The sequence below is a fragment of the Ornithodoros turicata genome, unplaced genomic scaffold, assembly GCF_037126465.1.
Source record: "Ornithodoros turicata isolate Travis unplaced genomic scaffold, ASM3712646v1 Chromosome52, whole genome shotgun sequence".
Lineage (NCBI taxonomy): Eukaryota > Metazoa > Arthropoda > Arachnida > Ixodida > Argasidae > Ornithodoros > Ornithodoros turicata.
In genome coordinates, this window is record NW_026999380.1 from 128,411 (window position 1) to 154,835 (window position 26,425).

Sequence of the window (26,425 nt, forward strand, 5' to 3'; positions counted from 1 at the left end):
CCTTCGCCCTTCGCCAGTTGAGATAACCGTAGAGTGGGTTGGACAAACCCCTTTCATACAAGAATAACCAGGAAACAGACATGGCTGCAACAGCCAAAGAGCTCACAGACTGCAGCTGGCACACGCCAGAGTAGAATCGTGCTCTCGAGTCTAAAGCGCCCCCCCTCCCCCCCGTCTTCCCACTGCTGTCAGAAGCCGTATAGACAAAGAAATGAAATGCCTGTCTGCGCCGTCGAGATCACCAATTCAAGTTTTCTTCGTGCCCGCTTTATCCTGTCCAACCAGCCTGCTAGGGCCTGCCACAATCGGCGCCCTCTCAAGCAAGGGCGCCTGGGGAGGCTGCCCCTCTCGTAGCCCCCCCCCCCCCCGCCCCCCCTCGCTACGGCTATGAGTAAACAGTTGGTGCCCTTAATCGTCTTTGTGATTTCTGATTCGGCATCGCCGGAAACTTGCACGATCTTTCTTTTTTTTTTCCCCTAGAATGAAGAACAGGTCTTGATGGAATCCAGTTAAGAAAATGTCCGTTTTTTTTTGTTTTTTTTTTCAGAGGCGGAGTAATGCCTTAATCTTCCTCCTCACAAAACATACTCTCATCTCAGCACCCGGAGAGTCGAAGTCATGCAAATGAAAACGGATTCTGAAACGAGAGCAATGAAGCAGGCGTAATTAGAGAGTTTTAGCAGACCGTTCCGTAACGCACGGAAAGTTAACGCATAGTTCGCTACCGTCAACCGGATAGAGTTTTAGCAGATCGTTCGTCGGTCAACGCTACGAACGCTGAGAACTGTGTTGCCCACTACCAACTAGATTGTAGCGATCATGCAATAACCGGCAAACCCAATGAGGAGTCGGCACGCATGATCCGCTAGGGGTGCTACTCATCGCCCAGCGAGATCTGCATCATGATTGGGCGATGGAAATTTCAACGCGCGGAAGCGGACGTACGTCTACCGTAGCAGACGACAGCAATGGTTCCTTTGAAACGCGTAGAATGATGATGATAATCAACTTTAGAAGGAAGCATCCCTCGTGGGACATTCATAGCTCGTACAGAATTACTGAGGTAAGCTAAAGTACGTCGGAGTACTGCAGAAATTGAGGACGCAATAACCGGGCCGGTCAGTAGCGCCAGCGCTAGCCTCCAAATGATGGTATGGCCGCTATAATACAGTAGGTCGCGGTGTTGCCATCCAACGGTGGTAACATAAACTGCCGTTCCCATGGTGTCTAGGCATCTTATTCAGAACGAACTGTCTAATATAACTACGTTTTGTGCGCTGCTCTGTTTTTTTTTTCTCGTTCTTTTTTTTTTTGCTTGAAAATAAACTTGTTATTGTTGTTCCACCAACAAACGGGAGGACAGCCCTTGCCGGTGAGTTAATCGCTATCATCCGCCGTGATGGCAGACGCTGCTGCTCACTCGGACTCGGTGGACACCATCAGGGACCAGAAGTTTCCGTTTCGAAATAGCACGAGTTCTATGGCTACTCACAGCAAGGAGACGCGGTCTCTCCTCCTGAAGCGGCTGTGTGGTAATCTTCACTTGGGAGACAATGGACGAGGTGTTGCACGCAGTCATCTTGGTTTTGCGTGACGAAAACAACGTAGACGACGGAATGAAAACAAAAATCAAAAACAAAAAATGAGCCGATCGTTCCAAGGTGAAACGCGGAAGCCGCGGTTCCGTTCCCGCGCATGCGCACTTGCCCAGGTGGAGGATAGCGCATTCCTTCCGTTCGCTGCGCAACGGTTTGCTAAAACTTTGTGGTTGACGTTCGAGAGTACTGAGGTGGCTCAGCCCTTCTTGTGGAATTACTGAACCTCGAGGATTCCCAAGGAAACTGGCGAAAGTTATGATGCCCGACTTTCAGGGGATACACCAACCTTTCCTTTAACTTTTGTCAGAGCAGTAAAGGATCATCACTAAAGCCACGCTTTAAAAAAAAAAAGAACTTCACCGCATAGCACGCTGAAGGCCACCCACTGTACCGTGTTATGTACCGAGTCATCGCTCTCGCTTCGTGGAAAGCGCGCGACGTACGCTTTTTTGTGAAGATTATAGTTTATCCGTAAGTGGTCACACAATGGCGTACTACCCCTCCCTTTTTCCGCGAATCAAGGCAGAGAACGATTTCTGTCCGGCTGATAGCTGGCCATGAGCGTGCCATGTGGTGAAGTCCGTTTCTAAGAGTGCAGGGTGGCACAGGACGGCAGTGCGTTGGTCACTTTTAGCGATTTTATGGTGCGCGACCAAACGAGCCCAAATGGGTACTTTATTCAAAGGATTATCCCTTTAACGCAGGGTGAGGGTGAAATTCCTCCTTCAAGAGGATGTCAACCACTGCTACGTGCTTGTGACTATATCCGATGGGACGAGCCTGACAGCAAAATCTGCAGCTTCCAGCACCACCGCAACTCATGACTCAAGTCTCACTGTTGATATGAGGAACGGGGACTACTCTTTGATGCAGTTTCACATGCATGAATACACATGCGATGTAAGTACACATGTATACTCCGGTGTTTAGATGTTGTCACCGCTCCAACACCCACTGGCTCAGCTCGTCCATCCACGTCACTCCAGTATCATTCCCGCACTGCCGATCCGGAATACGAGCAGCATTTACAACAAAATGTTGTGTCCAAAATATGCTTGGGAGGAAGATTTGATCACATGGCATGGATGCATTGGAGCTGGTGGAGATATTCATTGACGATGAAGCCTGAGCTTGGGCTGAGACAGAGCGACCGTCAGGGGTCGATCCTGAACCCCCCCCCCCCCCCCCCGAATACCCGTCAGGGCTGCTACTCTCTTAGAAATGAGCTTCACAGCATAGCACGTTCCTAGCCAATCATCGTGTCGAATGATATCTTTATCTGCCCTGATTTGCTGAAAACGAGAGGCGTATGCCTTTTTTGTCACAATTATGAATAGCATATGTGTCACCAAAGAGGCGTACGCCTCCCGTTTTCAACAAATCAAGGCAGATAACGATATCATCCGAGATGATAGTTGTCTAGGAGCGTGCTATGCGATGGAGTTCATTTTTAAGAGTGTACCTTTAGACGCTTTGGCGTAAGCTATACACATAGCACGCTCCTAGCCAAGCATCATTCCGAATAATATCGTTCTGTGTCCTGATTTGTTCAAAACAGGGGGAGTCGCCTATCCCTGACAAGATAATCTGTCCCCGATAGGCGCCTCCCATTTTCGACAAATCAATACAGAGAATGATATCATTTGGATTGATGGTCAGCTAGGAGCCTACACTGTTAAAACAGAACTTCACCACATAGCACGGTCATAGCCAACCATCATTCCGAATGATATCATTCTGTGTATTGATTTGTTGAAAATGGGAGGAGGCGCCTATCTGGGACAGATTATCTTGTCCCAGATAGGCGCCTCCCCCCTGTTTTGAACAAATCATGACACAGAATGATATTATTGGGAATGATGGTTGGCTAGGAGCGTGCTATGCGGTGAAGTTCTGTTTTAACAGTGTAGTATGTGGTGAAGCTCTGTTTTAACAGTATGTGTTATTGTAAGGCACAGTGTAAAAGCACGCTCCTAGCCAACCATCATCACTCCGAATGATATACTGTGACTGGATTGGTTCAAAACGGGGGGGGGGGGGCGGAGCGTATCTGGGAAAAAAGCATAATGTGTCTCGGATAGGCGCCTCCTCCCATTTTCAACAAAGCAACGCACCGAATTATATCATTCCGGATGATAAAAGTGCATTAAGCTTGACGAGAGTGTTCAAATATACAGAGTCCGTGAAACTCAGAACGATATAAACGTTGGGCCATTCGAAGCTGCGATGCACGGTACCTTGCGCACACTGCACTCTTAAAAATGCACTTCACCGCATAGCACGCACGCTCCTATAGCCAGCCATAATCTCGAATGATACCATTATCTGCCGTGATTTGTTGAAAACGGTAGGCGTACGCCTTTTTCTGTGACACTTATGCTGCTCATAACGGTGGATGAGGTGAAGTTCATTTTTAAGAGTGTGATAGACGTGGTTACGGCGTACGGGTGTCAGTACTGCGTAGATCGAATGTCGCGTTGATCATGAGAGAGAACTGACATACCTGAGAGGCTGGAACAACATAGAAAGGACAAATACTTACAGAGGCTCTGCACGTATTTGTTCTCTCTATGTTGTTGCAGCCGCAGAACATCGGTTCCCTCGTGTACAGCAGTTGCCGCGGGCTTCCATCCCGTCGTGTGATTGTGTGTATGAGTGAGAAAAATGTAAGAGCGAAAGAGAGAGGGATGAGTGGGAGAGAGGGGGTGATTTGTCCCTTGACAGATGGCGTGCCCTTCACTCTAAAAACTGGACATCACCGCGTAGCACGCTCTGCTTCAACCGTTGCCACACTCTTAAAAATGAACTTCACCGCATAGCACGCTCCTAGCCAACCATCACCCCGAATGACAACGTTCTCGCCCCTGATTTGTTGAAAACGGGAGGAGGAGCCTATTTTGTGCCGTGCATAATGGCACAAAATAGGCTCCTCCTCCCGTTTTCAACAAATCAGGGGCGAGAACGTTGTCATTCGGGATGGTGGTTGGCTAGGAGCGTGCTATGTGGTGAAGTTCATTTTTAAGAGTGCACGAATGATAGGGCTATCGCTTCTGATTCGAGGAGAGTGGGAGGGGGCGGACGCCTTTCTGTGTCAATTTGGATGTATGATAATTTACACTAAAGGGCATACGCATCCCTCTCTCCTCGAATCAGAAGCGATAACCCTATCATTCGTTGCTATGATTGGCGCAGAGCGTGCTATATGCGATGGAGTTTCAGTTTTGAGAGAGTTGGAAGTCGCTGGCAAAGCGGGTTAGGTTAGCTCACTTGTTAGAGTCCTGGATCAGTAATCTAGAAGATGTGGGTTCGAGTCCTCCAGCTGCTTCACCTTTTCAGTGACTTCCATCTTTCTTTCTTTTTTTTTTCTTGTATTGTTGATGTTGCGCAGCATTTCCGTGATTCTGCCAAAGCCAAATGCCATCATCGCGTACCTTGGTCTCCTATACACTCTAAAAACAGAACTTCACCGCGTAGCACGCTGTGTGCCACCCATTGCCATGAACAATAGGGTTATCGCTTCTGATTCGATGGGAGAGGTGGGCGTACACCTTTTTGTGAGAATTATCATATATACAAATTGCCACAAAAGGGGCGTACACCCCCTTCTCTCTTCGACTCAGAAGCGATAACCCTATAATTCATGGCATGGTTGGTGCACAGCACTGAAGTTCTGTGTTTGGAGTGTACACTCTTAAAAATGAACTTCACCGCATAGCACGCTCCTAGCCAACCATCATCTCAAATGATATCGTTATCTGCCCTGATTTTTTGAAAACGGGAGGCGTACGCCTTTTTGTGACAATTATGAACAGCATAAGTGTCACAAAAAAGGCGTACGCCTCCCGTTTTCGACAAATCAGGGCAGATAACGATATCATTTGAGATGATGGTTGGCCAGGAGCGTGCTATACGGTGAAGTTCATTTTTAAGAGTGTAGGGAGCCGCTCTGGACATTATGTCCCCCCCCCCCCACGCTGTGCACACATCTGTCCCTGGTCTTCCGAAAAGGAGACATCTCCCAACTGTTGTTGCATGCCAACTAACGCTGCAACATCTTCATTTCCTGCACGCGATATCGCACTGAGATTTAAGGGCTAAACGCATGGAGCGTTTTTCTGAAGTTTTCAGGACGCGCGCGCGCTCGGCGTGCGTGTGACCTCGTAAAAAAACAGTTTTTCAACGCGCGCGGAGGGTGTACGCCGGAATCGGTCGACTACAGATATTCGCGCGCGTCTGGGCGCGTTTTCCGAGAAATAGACAGAACCATGGCCGTCGTGATGGCGGACAAGGTGGCGTATGAGCAGCTCGCATAAAGTTTTGGGACATTATCCATCACACTAAATTTACGCGAACATTTTAATGGTCGACAACGAGGTTTGGCCGAGGCAGACCACACTTAGGGACGACACATGCCCCGTTCTTCCCGTGCCATGGTTCTTCGATTTTAATGGTATCCGGAATGAAGGAACGCAGGATTCACAGGAAAGAAGAGCACCTGCTCGTTCTAACAGATATTTGTGGTCGACGAATATAGCAACAGTGGCGTGTGTCGCTCGCTCCGTACGCGTCCCACGCGTTTCGGGTGATCGCCTCGCTGGCGTTTCTTCGCCGCGTGTGCAAGGCCATGGCGTACGCGCGACGTTTTGACACTGAGAAAACGTCCAATGCGTTTCGCCCTTTACACTGACTGCTCGGTGGTCATCAACTTTTTATATGCCTTTCGAGGCATACTAGCGCATTCACTCAAGCTGCTGCCATCAGCCGAAGCAGCTAACCCTTTGCTATATTATCTGCTAGCTGCGGTACATCCCGTCGTCGACAGGAAGAGCGTCGAGCATCCCTCCTGATGGTAAGCCAGCCCCGGAGACCCCAGCATCCTATTCGCCCAAAGTTCAACGGCAATCAAAATCAACGACACCTGCGCGGAGATCCTTTGCCCGCACGCCATTCTGTCGGGTACCATAGCGTGTCTTCTTTACTTGGCACCCTCGCAAGCAGTTATTTGTGGCAGGCTTTGGCAAAGCCCTTGTTCTGCGTGGCACGCATACATTTCTGTCGACGTTCAACATAATCTGCAATTTGAAACCACACTCGTCAATGTGTTCTAAATTGCTTTGGAAAGCCTACGCAGTATGAGGTGGACCTGATGAGCCATAAGCAAAGCACAAACACACTCACGTACGCAAACGGAAAAAACGATCGACAGATTACGATACCCCCTTGTTTGTCGGAATATATCGCGCAAAATATTGCGCGTTTATCAGCGAATAAACATGCATTACACTTAATGTTGCTTCACATATCATTTCTATAGAGAAGAAAAAAAAAATAGAGGGGTCCCAGGACTGACTGCTATACAGTCCTGTTGACACATGCGGCCCTCGCGGGATGACTTCAAGGGACTATCGTGCCTGTTTGATTCCAAAGTTATTTCGCCATTTTACTCCGCCTTCGTCACCGACAATGCCGCCGAAAATCCGACCGGAATTGGCGGGAGTTCTTTCAGTGCAGTTTGGTGAAACGCATGGCAAGAGCAGACGACGGATGGTGAGGCCATCCCGGAACTCCCTCTCCGTAAACCCTTTCAGTCCATTTCAATGCCTTTTTGTTTCTCACATTACCATATCCCAGCTGAGCATGTCGCGACTCGCCACAGTTCCACGTAGGGAGGACATACTTTTTATTAAAGAATGCACTATTCGTCCCTGATGCATGCAAGGAATAGCCATCCACACACAAAAAAAAAAAAAAAAAAAAAGAAGTCAAAATATAGAGGGTGTCCCAGAAAACGTGTCGATGAGTTCGATGTTCGTTTATCTGCGGATAAATTGTCAAAATTAAGAAATCGCCGCCTCACATTTCCAATATGCTATACCTGAGTGTCACCTCCGTGATGGCAAAACATTCCAACACGACGTTGCAGACGACATCGAAACCGAGTGAACAACTGGAGCTGAATGCAGAGTCGTACTCTGCCACTCGGCATACGACCGTGTCGCCATCTGACGGACGTTGTTGAAAACGGGAGGCGTACGCCCTTTTTGTGGCAATTATGAAGAGTATTATCTTTGAAGCGAGATGTGGGCAAGCTTACGCTTGTCCCATCCTACAGTTGGCAATATGAAGAGTATGAGCGCCACAAAAAAGGCGTACGCCTGCCGTTTCCAACAAATCAGAGCAGATGACGATATCATTCGAGATGATGGTTGGCTAGGAGCGTGCAATGTGGTGAAGTTCATTCTTAAGAGGTAAACGTTGTTCGGCTTCCCGCCTTTTCGTCGGGATGCCTGGGTGTGACTTCCCTGGTGTTCACTGAACGAACGGTGTCGGGGGGATATTGCCCCAGCAGTGTAGGCACATTGCAACGCGCATAACGCATTTTGAACGTGTGGAAGAGGCTGTCCAGCCTTATAGGTACAAAGAAAAAGGAACATTTAAACGTGATCATTCACACTTAAGTTTTCCCCACAGTTCTACTTTGATACTACCCGCTACGATGCGTACGACTACAAATACAGACATCTGGACTTCGTCGAAATATATGGGACATATAGTTGTCTACTGCAAGAATACCACGTGACGCAGGATAAGGTGGGCCTCCCCAGTAATTACTTTACCGAAGACAGCTCATCGGTAAGGTGGTCTCAACGAATATTGTAGGTGATTATGAAATTATATCGGAAGCGGAACTTGCATGAGAGAACTTTATGTATTTGTCCTTCCATGTTGTTCCAGCCTCAGGACATCAGTTCTCTCATGTTCAACACTTGTCGCTTGCGTCGTTCCCGTCGTATGAATGTGTGTATGATCAAGTGAGCAAAAATGTAAGAGTTAAAGAAGGATGAGTGAGAGCGAGTGACTGGTTTGTGCCTTCAGATGACGCGCCCTTAGAAGTCGCCGGGGAGGTCTGTTAGCTTAGCTCAATTGGTATAGAGCCCTGGACCGGCCATCCAGAAGGTGTGGGTTCGAGTCCTACAGCTGGCTAACCTTTTCAGTGACTTTCATGTTTCGTCGCGGAACTAGCTTTTGCGTGCATAGCAGCTTTCCACCATACAGCCATAGGGCTGTAACGAATACATGAGACTCATACGCATAGGGCATACGCAGCCAGGCGCCCACAGCTCCCCATAGAACCCATAGTTTGAGGTAATTTAGACAACACTGGGCATACGACCAATGAAAATGCGTCGTGATGCCTAGCAGCCAGCCAATCAGCAGCCTCTCCGTTTGGCTCGCTTTTCGGCCCGTCTTGGCTACCATTGACTTCTAATGGTTTTCATGCCTGGCTGACCTTTCCTTTTTGCCTGCCTTTTTTTTTTTTTTCGTAATAAATATATCCCCCCACCCTCCTGGCGCCCGTTATTCCAATATAACTAAGACATTTTTGACAGGCTAAACACACATTTATTGATGCAACGTATAGACTCAAATGTTTGACTCATATATTCACCGTACGTACAGGACGTTTCGTTCGTTGAATAGACTGCAACCAAACCAAGTTCGAACTTGCAAAACACAAACACAGTCTATTTCTGCACTCTTAGAAATGAACTTCACCACATAGCACGCTCCTAGCCAACCATCGTCCCGAATGACAACGTTCTCGCCCATGATTTGTTGAAAACGGGAGGAGGAGCCTATTTTGTGCCGTGCATAATGGGAACAAAGTAGGCTCCTCCTCCCGTTTTCAACAAATCAGGGGCGAGAACGTTGTCATTCGGGACGATGGTTGGCTAGGAGCGTGCTATGTGGTGAAGTTCATTTTTAAGAGTGTGGATGCAAGCAAGAGCCACGAGTGCGTGCAATTTCACAAACGAGCACCTGAGCAAATGAGCCCGTGAAAGAGTGAGCTGTCAGCAATTTCGAAACTTTGTCAACCAATCCCGGAGCGCGCAGCCTCCTTCGGCCAATGGGCTTTCGCTCATGATGCTTGACGAAGTAATACCACGTGACTACACGTGACACGTCATAGGCTTGCATGTCTCTGACATTCCCGCAGCACAAGACACACGCTGCTTGCTGTTTATGCATTGTAAACGTGAAATTCCCCGTCTCGAAGTATGATTAATCAAACACGCCGGAACCTGGCGCACATAACAGGCGACTACTACAGCGTTCTCTTTTGAACAACCTCGGTTACGCCTGCCAGAAGTATATGAGATGCAGCACTGAACGGGCCTAATTTTTCAGGCCCGACCAAGGCCCGGCTGCTACGGCCCGCACTGGGTCTGGGCCCACTCCGTACCGACTCTGTCCATGCTCCCAGGTCCATGGCTTCCATCCTCCCAGCCCGCACCTGCTCTTTGTGTTCTCGAGGCCTGGAGGCGTATTTAGATTTACTAAAGAGCGTGGCGGCAGCGAGAAAAAGGACGCGGCTAACTGGTTCAGAGTAAGGGGGTACACGTGAACGGAGCGGTTGTGTTTCTCTGCCGGCAAGCCGCTCTGTGCTTGGTTGCTTTGGAAGGCAGCGCGCAGCGGCGCGTGAGCGATATGTATGTATACCTTGCCCCCAGTTTAGTAATGACTGATCTCGGCTCTATTGCGCTACACCGGTGTTAGTTCCCCTTTGTTCCACTTTGTTCCACTCTCACGCGAACGAAATATATCAGAACACCTAACCGAACTGACCCTGATCGTGCCAGACTCTCAGCGCTCCCGTCACCCCAGTCGTCCCCAAATGTACGTTGATTTCAACCTTTGTTTGGTACAACAGCCTCCTGGTCCAGCAGCATCGTAGAGCATGGGTTGGTTCACCTGCATCAGAGAGATCATTAGTCCATAATTCTATCTGGTCATCTCTTGCGTTCATTGGTCGCTCAGCTCCCTCGATAGACACCAACTGCTGTCGGTTCATCTAACTGCAAGTGGTCTGCTCATTGGCCCATCTGACTACAAGCCCCTCATTGGTCACTTATGTCTAGAGCTCCCTAACAGGCTCCAACTGCAATTGGTCACTTCCACTCATCGCTAGGCCCAACTGCTGTGGGTTCATTGTTAAGAATGAATTTTGTCACAGACCCACAACAACAACAACAACAACAAAATACATTATTAAACAGAGTGCACAAAACGATGCTAAGCAGGGAAGCCAGCACGCGTTCGAAATAAAAAAGCTGAGCAGGAAGAAGCACATGATTGAGAAAATATTGATAGTTGATGCTCAGCAGAGAAAAACAATTTGAATGATCAATAAACCCTATAGAGCACCTTTCCTTTCTTTTTCTTAATAAACATATCCCCCCCCCCCCTATAGAGCTTGGGCTCGTTTTTATTTTAGACAGCATGCGTTGCACCTCAACACATGAAATTAACTAAATCCAGCAGAATGACAAAAGCATAGTGGTGCCATGTGGTGAAGCTCAAGACGCACTGACGCTCCAACGCTTATTAAACAATGCTATGCAGTGAAGCTTCGCACGTACTCAATCTTAAAAAAAGAAGACCCATCCCAAACTGAGTAGGACGAAACACAATTTCACATTGCCTTCACAGCTCCCCCCAGTGTGCAAACAAAGCCAGCGCACACAACCCACCTCACACGCGTTCGTTCGAAACAGAGCACAACGACGCATTATGAACAAGTTCAACTCGGAAAAATGTGCTCACCTTAAAGGACAACGGAAACGAAATTTTTCCATTGCAAAAAGGGGACCGAACAAGGTGTAAATATTATGTAAAATTATGGTGCCACCAGTATTTTGCAAGTACGCTGTGCGGATGGCCATATTTCTGACGATTACGAGAGCGCTGGGCCGCCCACCCGACACGATCGCCCATGGAGCGCGCGAAGCATTGCGGGAAAATCTGAGGAGCGCGTGACGTCAAATATCTCTCGCGCTCCATGTGCGGCTGCCCGGCACAAGCACTGCGAATTCTGAATAACGCCTGAAGATGTTTGATTCGGAGATCTCGTGGAAGTCTGAAGACAATATATCCTATGAGAGATGGGTTCGTACATGCTTCTTCGTCTCCGTTCTTTCCCCGTAGCAGGAATTAGACGTACGCCGAAACACCAAATGAAATGAAGCGAAATGAAAGTCAGGAACTCCAACAGGAGAGCCAACGTGCGTCACTTCCGTGGTCTGCTACGGGGGCGCGGCGACGCTCACCAGGGGCTCAGATTGCTCCACGGCCGAATTTTATATCGCGATTGTGGCGGCGTTTCAACTAATATACGCAAATCTAAGTCGAATTCCGGATTGTTTTGGTACACATCGCAATATGAGGCAAACAGCTTTGCAGCCTGTTTTCGTTTCCGTCGTCCTTTAAGAGCATCGCAGGCGGGCATATAGATTCACAAACATGTCACTCACGCGACACCATGCAGCAATATCTGAAACACGAATTTCCGACGGCACGTGGAGAGCTCACGCGACTTTAGTGTGCCCATGTCGGCGTATATTGCAGTTTTACACAGTGCATTTCACCGTAAGCAATTAATTAAATCAAGCAGAATGACAAAGCGTAGTGATGCTATGTGGTGAGGCTCCAACGTTTATTAAACCGAAATTGGTTGGTGCTATGCAGTGAAGCTTCACACGTACTCAACCCAAGCTGAGTATGAAGAAACACAATTCCAGATTGCCTTCGCAGGACATCCCGCGCAGTCGCACCTCCGCGTTCCTTCTCTACTGAAAGCACCAATATTAGAAATATTAGGATGATGCAATGCTCCTCGCATTATGAACAACACTCTTAAAAATGAACTTCACCGCATAGCACGCTCCTAGCCAACCATCATCTCGAGTGATATCGTTATCTGCCCTGATTTGTTGAAAACGGGGGGCGTACGCCTTTTCTATGACAATTATGAACAGCATAAGTGTCACAAAAATGGCGTACGCCTCCCGTTTTCAACAAATCAGGGCAGATAGCGATATCATTCGAGATGATGGTTGGCTAGGAGCGTGCTATGCGGTGAAGTTCATTTTTAAGAGTGAAGTTCATCTCATCAAAAAAATTTGCTCACCTCATCACATCGGTATGACGCACGTAGATTCTTGTCGCGCGACGCGGCACAGCAGGTCACTCATTTCGGGCGCGTGGACAGCTCACACGATTTTAGACTGCCCGCGCGCACAGGCTCAACATGCGCCGATATAGGCACACCAAAATGTCGCGCACCTTCCAGGTTCACACGCGCATGTCGAAAACTTACCTTGCCAGCCGCACAGAAAAGTAGATAGCCGGAACACAGGCGCATAATTATACCCCTCTCGGTCCGGTTGGGGCCATCTGTTTTATATCAACGCTTGCTTGTTTCCCCACGGTTGCAGGTCCGAGAAATTGGGTCACCCTGAAGACGAGCTTGCCACAACATGTTCAAGCCATCTGTTTTATATAAAAACGCACTTCCACCCGTCATGGCCAAACTGAATTTATACTAGAACTCTGGCGGCGGGCCCTAGCGGCAAAAAGTGTTGCGTATGTTTCAAGGTGGTATAAATAGGCTTTCTCCGAGAAACTGGGTCACCTCGTAAATCATGTTTTCCTAGTCCTCGAGGCCGTGCGTACTAAAACGTATACCGAAAGTAAACAGTGATCACACAACGCTATGCGAAGAAAAAAACATCCCTATGAGCGCACGTCACCACCTGCTCATTGCCGAAACAAGCTTTCTGTAAACAAAAGGGTCCGATAATGCAGTTTCCAAGAAGTTCCAAATGTCCTTCGCAGCTAACCGGCGCGCGCGCATCAGGCCGTTCCTGCGTGATTGTGTAAACAAAATCGCACCACCCTCCAAGGGCGCATTTCAGTTCTGTCCGTCTGTCGACTCTGGGTCCAGCGCACGATGAGGAAGGTACGTCCCACTATATTGTCTTCAAGATGAGAAGGTAACAGTTGTTCTCATTTTCAGTTCATTCGGTGTGCGTAGAAACTGAGACGCCGTGTCGTCTGTTTTCGAGAAGCTGGATAAACCCGGTGATGGGGACATTCAGAAAATGAGCATTGTTCCGTAAAATGAAAAGCTGGACGTGTTGGACTTACGCAAGCTGGACGCCGTGCACAGGGGGGAGGCCATGTGCGCGGAACTCCTGATGGAAAACGATAAACGCGTGAAGGTGCCCAGTCGTTTTAAGCGATTCACAGATGCTCTGACTTGTTTGATCGCGCAGAAAGTTTGGGATATGATATAAAATTGCTTTAAGAAAGCATGGTATCCTCTCCACAAACTATACTCGCTTAGTCGATGAATAAGCAATATCTTAGTCTTTTTATAGCCTTCCTACTCATATTACAGATAGAACTAAGTAATCTCAGTGTTCAGTTGTTGAGTGTATTATTTTGTTACTGTGTATGCCACTCCTTCTATGGCATTTTTAATGTCAGAAGTATTCTTACTAAATATATATGTGTTATAGTTCTATCTATATAGCTTCCTTATCCATCACACAACACAGCAATTTTTTTCTCTTAAAGCAAGAAATACTTTTATTTTACTGATGATTACATATGGAACACGTGGACTTTCGCTGGTCTCAGTCACTCTTTCTTCGAGTGAGTAAAGATGATTTCAGGCGATCCATTCATGAGCCTCCAGTTTCAGATCCGGTAATTCACGCATTTCTTGCAACTCTTACTCTGAATCGCTTAAAATGACTGGGTACCTTTACGCGTTTATCGTTTTCCATCAGGAGTTCCGCGCACACGGCCTCCCCCCTGTGCATGGCGTCTGGCTTGCGTAAGTCCAGCACGTCCAGCTTTTCATTCTCCGGAAGAATGCTCATTTTCTGAATGTCCCCATCACCGGGTTTATCCAGCTTCTCGAAAACAGACGACATGGCTTCTCAGTTTCTACGCACACCGAATGAACTGAAAATGAGAACAACTGTTACCTCCTCATCTTGAAGACAATATAGTGAGACGTACCTTCCTCGTCGTGCGCTGGACCCAGAGTCGACCGACGGATGGAACTCAAATGCACACTTGGAGGGTGGTGCGATTTTGTTTACACAATCACGCAGGAACGGCCCGATGCGCGCGGCCAATCATAGGGCTTTGAAAGTCTGGGAGCGTGATCAGTAGGATCAATCAGTGGAGCCAGTTAATTAGGGGCGGAGTTCGGCGATCGGCGTGCACCAATCAGTGTGAAAGAGCCACGTAATTAGCATAAAGGAGCGGAGTCAACCAATCAGTAGGCTTAGCATGGGCCAATCAGCGTGAGGTGGGCGGAGCTAAGCAACTAATTAGCATAAAGGGTGGAGCTATGATTGACCAATCAACGATCAGTAGGCTTGGCGTGGACCAATCAACGTGAAGTGGGCGAAGCTAATGGCGTCTGTTTGCGTGTTGCGTGTTTGCGCGTTCTGTGACATCTCAGTGTTGTGTACTTTCTTTCTGTCGCAATCACCCCCACCCCCACCACTAATCATCATCATCAGCAGCATCATCGCCATCTTCCTGCTCACCTTCATTGGCATCATCATTCAAGGAGTTTTCCACCAAAGTAACTGGTGCAAGTGATGTGAGTTTGTTTGATTGAGTTTGATGACGAGTTTGTGAAATACATGACGAGTCAGGAGCAATGGTCAGAAGCAAGTTCTAGAGGATCGAATCATACCCATAATGCAGTGTCCTTTGCTTGGTTTTGCAAATAATAGGCTCAGGAGAGACGCAATCACGTGATGATATGAACTAATAGCTCTGCGTTGCGTGGAATTGGCTTCGCGACCCCGTCGAGCCTGACCACCATGAGTCGGAAACATGTTTGTCGGCGCGGGCCCGGCCCGGTCCGCGGTGTTGGCATGTGTTGTCGGCCCTGGGCCCGTACAGGGCTCTAGTGCCGACATGTACTCTGTACTGTAGTGCAGAGCTCGGCATTTTGACTCAAGATAACTCACGATCACAATCATCTGATATAGGGCCGTGGCAGTGAAGTTTGCACAGCGCTATTTCGGGCCCAAACGGCCTCGGATCCCAACAGTAGGTCGTTTCATCAGCGGGTTTTGCATGGTGTCTCAAACGGTATGGTGCCAGGAAACCTACAAAACCTGTAGGAAGTCCACAGTGAAAGTGGTGCTTCTTGAAAAGAGCGAACAACTCGAGACCGTGTATTTGAAAGTGGCGCGTCGTCTGCTAAACTACCGCGTGTTGCATAATTTGGGGCGCTGACCTTGCTGCTCACTCGCGCCACCTGGCCCAGAGAAACAGGTCTATTGTGTGCGCCCATTTCAGTCGTACGGGTAATCAGCGGTGTCTGCTATATGGCGTCCGTCATCTCGTACTCGCAGGAAAACTATTTGCAGCGTCGGTCCGATACTGTACACACTCAGCCGAGGATCGCTAGCTGGTTATCGCAGGCTACCACGCTACGAGGAAAAACAGTGACACTGGTGATTGCCATCACACGTTCGCGATATTATAGAGCGTGATCATGGGGCATTACTAGTGCACTCAGACGGTAGCGATAACAACACACGCGCCACCCCACAGCGCCAGCGGCTGACGCTGTATCATCGCTGATATCATACAGGAGCGGTCTGCGAGAGAAAACAGATATTTAATTTTCAGGGGCGAGAGGGTATGTTATCATAAATAGCGACAGTCTGTTGGTTGTAAATTCTGACTATAGGAGTGCGGGCTTCCCGTCGTAGGCACAGGAACGACAAAAAATAAAATAAAATAATAATAATAGCTTTATTAACGTGCTCAAGAACAGCCGAAGCCTTGGTATTGGCGCACGTAGACAATACGGTACATACAAATATACAGGGTGTTTCAAAAAACGTGACATTCGGACTTTATAAAAAAACTGGGCGACGGAAAAATACGGGGTAAACGGCACTTGTGTGGCAACTGAATTTGCCATCTTACAAAAATATTTTCATCTGATTTTAATGAAAATAAATTGAATTTCTTTAATTGAACTCCGAAATTTCCCAAGTCAACCTAACGTTTTTTTTACAGAATTAGAGAGCCCGTAGCGAACTTAGTCATATCCACCAAGAAATCCGCTCGATATTGCAAAGGGAACTGCCCCAAAAAAGTCCCGAAGTTGAGGCTTCAGAGTTTCGGGTATTCAACGGCGCACGAAATCAGACGCAAAGATTCGTGGAGAGGAGGACTTGCTCCTGGCCACATGAAAGATAGAAGGTCGAAAAAAAACGCAGGGCGGGAAAAAAGAGGCGGAATCATTTTTGTTTGCCGCTTATCAACGTATGGTGGAATGTCACCCGCCTTGTTATCGGCGCGTCTTGTGCTGCACGCCGGTCCGGCGATAAACTGTTCTAGCTCCATGGGGGCAGGAACATGTCCTGCCCTTCGCGCATCTTTGCGACTGATTTGGTGCGCTGTTGAATACCCGAAACTCTGAAGCCTCAACTTCGGGACTTTTTTTGGGCAGTTCCATTTGCAATATCGAGCGGATTTCTTGGTGGATCTGACTAAGTTCGCTACGGGCTCTCAAATTCTGTAAAAAAAAAACGTTAGGTTGACTTGGGAAATTTTGGAGTTCAATTAAAGAAATTCAATTTATCTTAATTAAAATCAAATTAAAATATTTTTGCAAGATGGCAAATTCAGTTGCCACACAAGTGCCCTTTACCCCGTATTTTTCCGTCGCCCCGTCTTTTTATAAAGTCCGAATGACACGTTTTTTGAAACACCCTGCATAGAGAGTAAGTAAAACATGACATATTCGGGATATATTCACGAACAATAACTTAACTGGAAGATATTCACATTGATACATACAGTAGAAACATACAGATACATACAACAACAATAATAGTAACTGGTGGGTTTATTATTACTACTAATAATAATAGGGGTTTACGTCGCGATAAAGCTGAGATCATGAGCGGCGCCACAGTGGTCGGTCTGAAGATTTGTTTTGCCCACTTGAGGGTCACCTGCGATGAAACAACACCATACGGCACCCCGTATTTAACGTCCCTCGCGGAAGACGGCGTGTCTAAGCAACTTGTACCCTGCCAACAAGTTGCTGGCGTGCTCGAGCGGGTTCGAACCCGCGATCTTGTGATCATAAGGCGAACACGCTACACCGATGAGCCGCTGAGGCCGGTAACGACCAAAACGAATGCAACGCAGAATAACGTTTAAGGTTGCAAACTCTGTATGCAATAAGGGGATAAGTCAACTTATCCCCTTTTTACTATTTTTACTGCGATGACATCCACATACCAGTATGCACCTGTGAATGAAACTTTAGGACCTTATTGTGATTTGCTGGCCTGCTACAGCATGGTGAAAAACGGGAAATGCATGTTTGTCAATGGGACGGACAATCAGATCAGGCCCCTTTATCGGTTTGTGATTTTTGGACTTATCCCCTTATTGCATACAGAGGTTCAATTGTCCCAACAGTATACAACAAAATGCGCATCGGCATCGATACGGGATACGATACAAAAGAATCGGTCATGCTACACACAAAAAAAAAAAAGTAAGCGCGAGCTGTTTCAGCTTAGCAAACAACACCGGCCTTCAAAGCGTCGCAGCTTGTGATGGCCCATGAAATCATTATACATGTAAGTGCGCCATTTGGTAGTCCGGTTCTATTGAGATGCCTTTTTGCACCGCCGTGGGACGCCACAGTGCGCTCGCACTGCTCGGGCCAGCGAGATAAGATGGCAGCTGAGGACAAACCCGCCATGACACACACCCGCCATTGTTGTAACTACCCTCAAGCGGGTACTTTTGGCAAAACTGCCATCTTGTCCTGGTCGCACGCTATAGAAAACGTCATTTTGAGGTCATGTGACTTTGTTTACATGTCGTTTTGCCACTTACCGACATATTTTCGCCGTCATAACACCAAGAGATTACCGTATTTTGCCAGCGTAAACTATGCGGTGCTTCTTCCGCAACATGGTAGCCCATTTCTTCTTAGTTTAAGTACATCGCATCGGCTCTGTAAGTCTTAACGCGCAGTCGTCATCGCGTCCTTGGAAGTTGTCAACAATACGAGGCTTTGTGTGTAAAACTGCGCGTTTTACTGTGAGATTATCGGATAAAAATAATTACCGTGATCGAAAAACATTCAAAAAGTCGTCCAGAAACAACAACCGCATTGTTTACAGTCGGTTTGGCCGCCGATCACGGCCGCCGCCATCTTTAAGGTCACGTGTGCCTTGACGTTTGCTGTGACGTGCGACGGGGACGTGTCCAGGCTGCATTGCGTTCGCCCAGCACGCTTTCGTCTACGGAGGAATACATTGGATGCCCCTGGATTGGATGTCCCTGCGCAGCTGAGCGCAACCGTAAAAACTTCCCTCCTCATTCATGTTGCATCAGCCTTGCTTATGATAATCGCAAGTCCCTCGTCGAAATGATTGCAATCACGTCAGACTCTTCGCTTCGGTGTTTGTGATTGTGCATATCGTGATGTATCGTACGCATGAGTCTTATTGCCGAGGTCTGCTGTAGCTTGATTGTTTGCGTCATATTCCGAAGAAAAAAAAAAGAAAAAGCCAGCACGAATGTGTGTGTCGCCCACGAATACGGGGTTAAACACGAGGGGTGCACATCTGGCGCAACGACAGACGGAAGGCGCGAGAGTCCCGTCACTTGCGTCGTTTACGAGTTGCCAAAAAAACAAACAAACAACCCAATTAGCGCTTCCCTCTCCTTTGCAAGAAGGCTGCCAATGCAGAACCAATCGCCATGAGATATCATTTGAGGAGACCAATGGGAGGCCGCTCCGCGTTGTCGAGCTTCCTGTGATGGGATCAATGACGAAGGAGGCAACGGAGTATGAATCGCGTTCTCTTTCTTCTCTTTAATGTGTGGGGAAATTTTGAGACCTCTGGGGAAGGTGAGTAAGAAAATTATACTTCTGTCTACAGGGTGAATTTAGGAAAGGTTACACATTTTGATCGCGGTTTTAAAAACACAAGATAATGTCTCTGGTGCTTCAACCTTTGCAGACTTGTAGTCACTCGCCTGAAGTTTTATCCATATCTTTTTCATATGCTCACACATTGTAGAAAAAAAGTTGGAAGCAAAGCAAATTCTCACACCATGCATTTCCTATGGCCTATACCGCCCACAAAACGCCATTTTTTGCTCTGTTCGCCTCATGTTCCGTGGAAGACTTAAAAAAAAGTGAGCTTCGCTTGGTGATTTTCAAAATTCAATTGAAAAAATAAATTTCCCCAATTAAAAATTGTCCAAAGCCTCCCTCGATGGTGGTGAAAGTTTCCAGAAGGTATTTGCCGAAACTCCGACAATCCTCCGGCGAGTACGTCGCCAGTTAGAATTTCATAATCACGCAAGAAATTCAATATCACTTTATAGGTGAAATAACAATATGTATAACAACATACACTTCATTCCTTCGCTTATTTGCGATTGTGTCTTCAGGCTTAGATTACAATATTCTTTTATTTTCTCATCTTCTTTCTATCATAGACTTGCCACTCAAATACTCCCAGCAGCGTTTTCAAGCCCATGTACGTAACGCTATAGCGTTAACCATGTAACCATGTGTTAACCATGTGTTAAGCATGTACGTAGCCATGTAACGCTATAGCGTTACTCTACTTCCAGAGTTTCATCTTGTAAGAGGTTGCAGGTAAATTCAGTGTTTGGAGCACAGCTATCCCTAGCTCGACAGGTTGCATAGCAGTTATTAAGACAGCCATGTACGGGAATGATGATGATATTGATGCACGATACCGTACTGCGTGCAACGGCTTCACACAGTCGCAAGCGTCACCACAACTCTTTTCCTTGCAGACGAAGTATCCTGGTACTCCAGGATATATACAAGTCGGAGCTGTTACGACTGTCACTGGAAAAGTCAATAATGTCGGAAAGACGTAAGTGACGTTTGAACGGCAGTCTGCTGTGCACGCAGAACATATAATGCACGATAAAAATGGCAAAAATTAAAACACTGAAAGCTATCTTTGTAACGTACAAGCCTTCATGAACAATTCCAATATGACAGTCGTCGAAAAATCCAGAGAGTGCTGGGATTTAAAGCACGGACAGGTTTCTTTGGACAGAGATATCATTATGTGATATTCTTTTCGTCGCAATGAATTTCCAGTTCCAATCTCCAGTTCAGTTTCCCCATGAAGCTTTCAATTCAGGGCGAGTTCATACGTAATCGAACCATAGGTTGCTTTTCGTTTTTTATAAGCCTTCCAACGCACACAGGTCTTACTCAAGTATTGCAACTGGTTTGCATCTCTAGTTCGGTTTCCCCATGAAGCTTTCAATTCATGGCGAGTTCATGCGTAATCGAACCATAGGTTGCTTTTCGTTTTTTGTAAGCCTTCCAACGCAAACAGGTCTTACTCAAGTGTGGCAATTGGTTTTCATCTCTAGTTCGGTTTCCCCTTGAAGCTTTCAATTCATGGCGAGTTCATGCGTAATCGAACCATAGGTTGCTTTTCGTTTCGTAAGCCTTCCAACGCACACAGGTCTTACTCAAGTATTGCAACTGGTTTGCATCTCTAGTTCGGTTTCCCCATGAAGCTTTCAATTGATGGCGAGTTCATACGTAATCGAACCATAGGTTGCTTTTCGTTTTGTAAGCCTTCCAACGCACACAGGTCTTACTGAAGTATTGCAATTGGTTTGCATCTCCAGTTCGGTTTCCCCATGACGCTTTCAATTCATGGCGAGTTCATCCGTAATCGAACCATAGGTTGCTTTTCTTTGTGTAAGCCTTCCAACGCACACAGGTCTTACTCAAGTGTGGCAATTGGTTTGGCGTTACCGATATTATTTGCCTCCACCACCGTTTGTTATCCCACGAGACTACGCAGGGTTGGCAACAAAGGGAGCGACTTCACTGTCGCTAGGAGGCCGAAATTCGACTACTGACACTGTCCACAAGCAACGGATGGGTACGCCCGGGCTGTCACGCTCGGGGGTATAGGAGAATCCTATTGTCGGCGCGCCAAGTGCGTTTTCTTGAGTCTTCCTAAGTTAATCCTATGGTGTTGCCGCTCACTGGTGGGTGGCTGTGGTGTCGCGCAGAGCCGATAGCGCTCGAGTGTAAGAAGCACGATGATGATCGCTATCAATAAAGGATTCTGGAATGGGATGCCTGGCTGAGCGGACACATGTGGCGTAAATTGATTCTGCTCGTAGGACCTGCGTTGACCGTTAGTGGAAAAAAGAGTGTAGCCTCAGTGAGATCACGTCAGGACAAATGAGTGATACCAGCAAGAGGGCGTCAGTGTTCAGATCTCTGCACTCTGGTTCTCTGATCGCCTCTCGCAGGGCAAGGACGTGTGGCTCCGCACTTGTGGATGGTGTGCGTCCATTCTGGTTGATTTTGTGTCGAGTGGACTTACGATGAGGACCGTTTCTCTTTTTTTTTCTTTTTTGACTGACTGCTGTGTGCGTGGAAATATTTTGATGGTGGTGATTGTCTTCTCCACTTTGTTGAAGTGTATTTTCTTTATTTATTTATTTATTTATTTACTCCTCAAGGCCCGAAGGCTTTACAGAGGGGAGTGGTTTATTACACACAAACACAATATACAAAGATAATAAATACAGGTCAGAATAAGCACAACAGTACAGAAAATACAAAAGCAATTAGATGAATAACACTAAAATAAGTCACATAAGTCACAATGAACAACATAAATAACAAAAAAGTAACATTGCTATGCAGTACACCATAAATATCACAATCAATTAGAACACTCTAGTAAAGTAATTAGTGCAGCATTGAACTTTGAATGGCCATATATGTGAGTGATGTTACCTGGAAGGCGGTTCCACTCTTCCGATGTGCGGGGAATAAAAGAATGAGAACAGGCAGATGTATGGCAGGGAGCAATGCCAACTTTGTGTTGATGATCTAAGCGAGATGAAACATAGGAAGGAGGCGGTAACAACTGAGCGCGTAGCGCAGGAATCTGATGGTAAACTTTATGAAATAATGATAGACGAGCAAGTTTACGCCGAGAGGCTAGTGACGGAAGTGATAATGACTCTTTCATAATGGTGACACTAGCAGCACGGCAATAGTTGTGGGTAATGAAACGTGCGGCATTATTATGTATGAGCTCGATTGAAATGATCAAAGAATTAGAAGAGGGGTCCCATATGGACGCAGCGTATTCTAGTTTAGGCCGGACTAGTGGCGGAACTCTACTGTCGGTGTTTTTTTTTTCTGTGCTTGCTTTTTTTTGTAGTGTAGCAGTCATGTGAGGCTGTATATTGGCTCGCGTGGCAGTACTCGTTGTGCAATGTCCAGAGGTGCCCAGAGTTGCCCCATCCAGTTCTGTCTTATCAAGCATGCTTTCTTCTCTTGACGCATCTAGCTGGGCACTCTATTTTTTTTTTTTTTTTTTGACAGCGGGGCTTCTTTTTGAAGCAGTACCATTCTTCTCTTGACGATGAAGATAGTGCTGCTACACCCTTGTTCAGGATCATGGTAGCGACGACACGATTCTTATTAATTTTGCCTTTAAATTAGTTCACACAGTAACCGCTAGGGAAGCAGATGCATGATTTCTACGGGAGAAAAAAGCATGGTGGTTAAGTTCTCTGGCTGGCTCTTCGATGGAACGGACATGCCGCGGTCCTCGTCAAATCAGTGTTGCCACTTTCTTTGCGACTGGCAGTGGCATGTCCGCGCATGTCGGATGTTGTTGTTGTAATTTTTCAGTGCATGCCCGCCATTTTTTGTCTTCTATGAAGCTGCCTTGACCTCAAGGACGAGAGCAGCACCGGCATGAAGGCCAGTTCCCACATTGCTACATAGCGCTCGAAAATTGCGCTCTATTTTCCTCCTCTCATTGCTACGAACCGCTATAAAACCGCTCTTGTCGAAGTAGAGCCTCGGTCAACCTCGGTCTTTCAGCCGTGACGTCGCGGAAGCTGGGGTTTGTTCTGCTTCCGAGCACTCGAAACAGCAAGACGGGAAGGCGACGACGACGACGTGAAAATGGCCACGAGTTTCATCTGCCAATGCATTAGTGTTTTTTTACCATAGTTTGGTATGGCGACCACGGCATCGAAAGTGGCATCCCCTTTGATGCTGCGGATACCCGACGCCGACAGTAGGCAATCACGGTACTAAGGTGCATCACGTCGCAACGAGATATCCCCGTGACCCCAGCAGGATAGCGCTATGCGCTCGTTTGTATGTGAGAACGGCAGGCGGAAAAACAGCGCAAGATTTTGGGGGCTATTTTCTAGCGTTATAAAGCGAAACACTGTATGTGGGAACTGGCCTTGATTCGTCATAATTTTGCAATTAAATTAGAAAGACGATGAAGTGAGGAACCTGCGTACTGGGAGAGATGCACGTTCTATATCCTGCTATGGGAGCCTGGTGGAGGAACTTGACAAGTGAAAACAGTCCCCCATAAAGCCATTTGAACTCATTCTGAAACGATATGAATAGCTCGATGCCCAGAAACATTGCGTTCCATGCACATTTTTGGGCACGACGGTCACAGTGAAAGCACGGCTCCAGCCGCGTACCCACACTAAGAGCCGTTTTAGGGGACAGGCACATGCTGGCGATACTGTTGGATCTCGCGCCGAATAGGCTGCCTCGAAACAGTGGAAGTTTCCTTCCAGGGGGGTTCACAATTAATGAGCTGCTAAGTCAGAGTCGGGACAGTGTTAGTGCTGCCGTAATCTTTCATTTTTGCAAATACTCAATATATACAATTCCACATTGAACACACACACAAAAAAAATGACAGATATGGTGCAAGTCATAGTGGCACGAAATGAAGGACAGCGACAGATCTGTTTATGCGCCCGTGGCATCTCCTTAAAAATGGAGCCACCGGTAAACCCTCGTCACTTTAGGATGACCGGTGGCTCCGTCTACCATACCCCCCCGTCGGAGTCACCAACCAGGCGAAAAAAACGTCTGCAACCCCAAATAGTTTATGAAACAATTTCCACTTTAAACAACTTACGTACAACGTGGTTCAAAGTGGTTTCAAATTGAGATGGCTTCATGTAGGCCACTTGTAACTGCAAAAAATGCTTCACGTGGGAAGGGTTGCAAGTGGTCAACGAGAAACGAGAAAGCAGCCTTCTCTCTATAAAGCTATCTCGTTTCTTCGCATAATCTTGCCGGGTTTTCGGCGACGCGACGTACGGGACTGGATCTTCACGAAATTGAACCCTTAACAGCTGTCGCTGTAAAATTTTCGCAGGCATCGCAAGAAAGTGTCTGTGCGTGTGATTCTTTCCACGATCCACATTGCACCTCGGAGACTGTGTAATACCCAAAACGCATTGTCGCACACAATCTGGATCGGTCCGCACTCCTGGTCGGCGTAATCCCGCTGGGCACGTCGTACCGTCCGCACTTCACGTTCGTGGTCTTGGTTTTCATTTTCAGCCGTCCGGTGGAAGCGTTACACAATACCCCCAGAAGTTAAAAATTAAGAGAAAACACTGGTCCAGGATGCCTACTTGAAAGAAATTCACATTAATACAAATGCGATTTCATCTGTTTCGGCATTTGTCGATGTTGTTTTCATCGTGCGGGTCGCTGTCATCGCCGCTACCTTGCCAACCCGGAACCGGCAGTGCGAGTAGAGAGAAGGCGAGGGTTTAAGGAAGCCACTGCGCCTGCGCCAATCCTCCTTGAAGTGTGTAATCATGGGTGCGTTCCAAAACAAACCCTCGAGTCGAGTAAGTCACATGACCGAGTTGTACCATGTGACACAGAGTACGCGCCCGGTCGAGTAGCTTTGGGAACGCATGGGGACTCCGACCGAGTTAAGATGGAGGCCGGTGTCACAAACGCTCTCATCTCGCGCGCGCCAGATTTATTTTACCGAGACGACGATAACGACGACTGGGAATAACGACGACTGTATTGTGAGCTGTTTACAGGAGTCGCCATGCCCCGCCGGACATAGTTGAACTCTGTCTTGTCGGCCCAGTGGGCATTTGGCTTTTTCAGCACTTTGTGTATGTAGTTACTTACTGGACAGTTACATTCAGAGATTGCTTGTATGGTATTACTTCTTCCAAGACACTGCTGAATTATTCTTAAGCCCCTCTATTGTAGAATGAAAGGGAAAAGCAGCTGACATTGTCACCATTTATTTGTTAATTGTTTGTGGAATGGAAGACTTCACGTACCATTAGCTACCCCAAGTGCATGAAGTGGATAGATCCAGTTGCATTTTGTAGTCACAAGAAATATAAAAAAAGGAAAATATTAACGTCATGACAACAGAAGATGAAGAACACAAAACGTGGAAGCTGCTGGTTGGAATCCTGGAACTGAGGTAGTAATGCGGGCGTGGTTAGGGTCACGGAACCCAAGCAACAAACAAAGGTTGGGCAAAGCTTGGCAATAGTTAGGCTGGCCTACCTGGCCTTGCTTGGTACATCATCGACCAACAAGCTTGTTTCTCGATACTGATCTGTACCCTGGCAAATCATTTGCCAAGCATTGGCCAGCCTGCGTTGTACCAAGCTTGTGCCAAGATACAGACCAAAGCATTCCTGCGGCGTCGCTCATTCTCATACTCAGTTGTCTCGCGGTGTAAGATAATTGACGTTTGGGACTTATAAAGATATATCATTATTTGTTTGTTTTGCTCGTATTTCCCACAACGACAAGTGAGCACGACGTTTCAAAATGCAAAAAATAAAGAGCTTTTTAAAACTATTAAAAAAAAGCCCGTAAGATGCCCGAGACCACAACACGACCAAACTCACAACGGCATGTGTTTCTTGAGGAAAAACAGATACTATACATAGCTTGTCTCGCGAGCTTCCGCAAATTCGAGAGTCCTGTTTGCGTGTGTGTCATAATGAAGGGTGAGGTGTCTAAGTTTAAGTTGGCGTGTACACAAACTACACTGAAACGGTGAATTTCTTGTCGTATTAATTTGCCATGAAGGTAA

General features: G+C 47.1%; 1 protein-coding gene and 1 long non-coding RNA gene across 3 annotated transcripts in view; one reads left to right on the top strand and one right to left on the bottom strand.

The window, feature by feature from the left end:
* Positions 1-12,160, bottom strand: part of LOC135374293 (uncharacterized) — a 32,518-nt gene extending 20,358 nt beyond the window's left edge. Inside the window, exons 1-2 of the long non-coding RNA XR_010416836.1 lie at positions 12,143-12,160; positions 10,227-10,352 (exon numbers count right to left, since the gene is read on the bottom strand). This is a non-coding gene — a long non-coding RNA (uncharacterized LOC135374293). The remainder of the gene's footprint in view (positions 1-10,226; positions 10,353-12,142) is intronic.
* LOC135374292 (uncharacterized) overlaps positions 1-26,425 on the top strand; it is an 83,831-nt gene that overhangs the window by 43,117 nt on the left and 14,289 nt on the right. For both annotated transcript variants that reach the window (XM_064607278.1, XM_064607279.1), the window contains 3 exons: positions 2,303-2,498; positions 8,070-8,231; positions 20,298-20,380. In XM_064607278.1, coding sequence (XP_064463348.1) covers positions 2,303-2,498; positions 8,070-8,231; positions 20,298-20,380 — 441 coding nt within the window. The remainder of the gene's footprint in view (positions 1-2,302; positions 2,499-8,069; positions 8,232-20,297; positions 20,381-26,425) is intronic.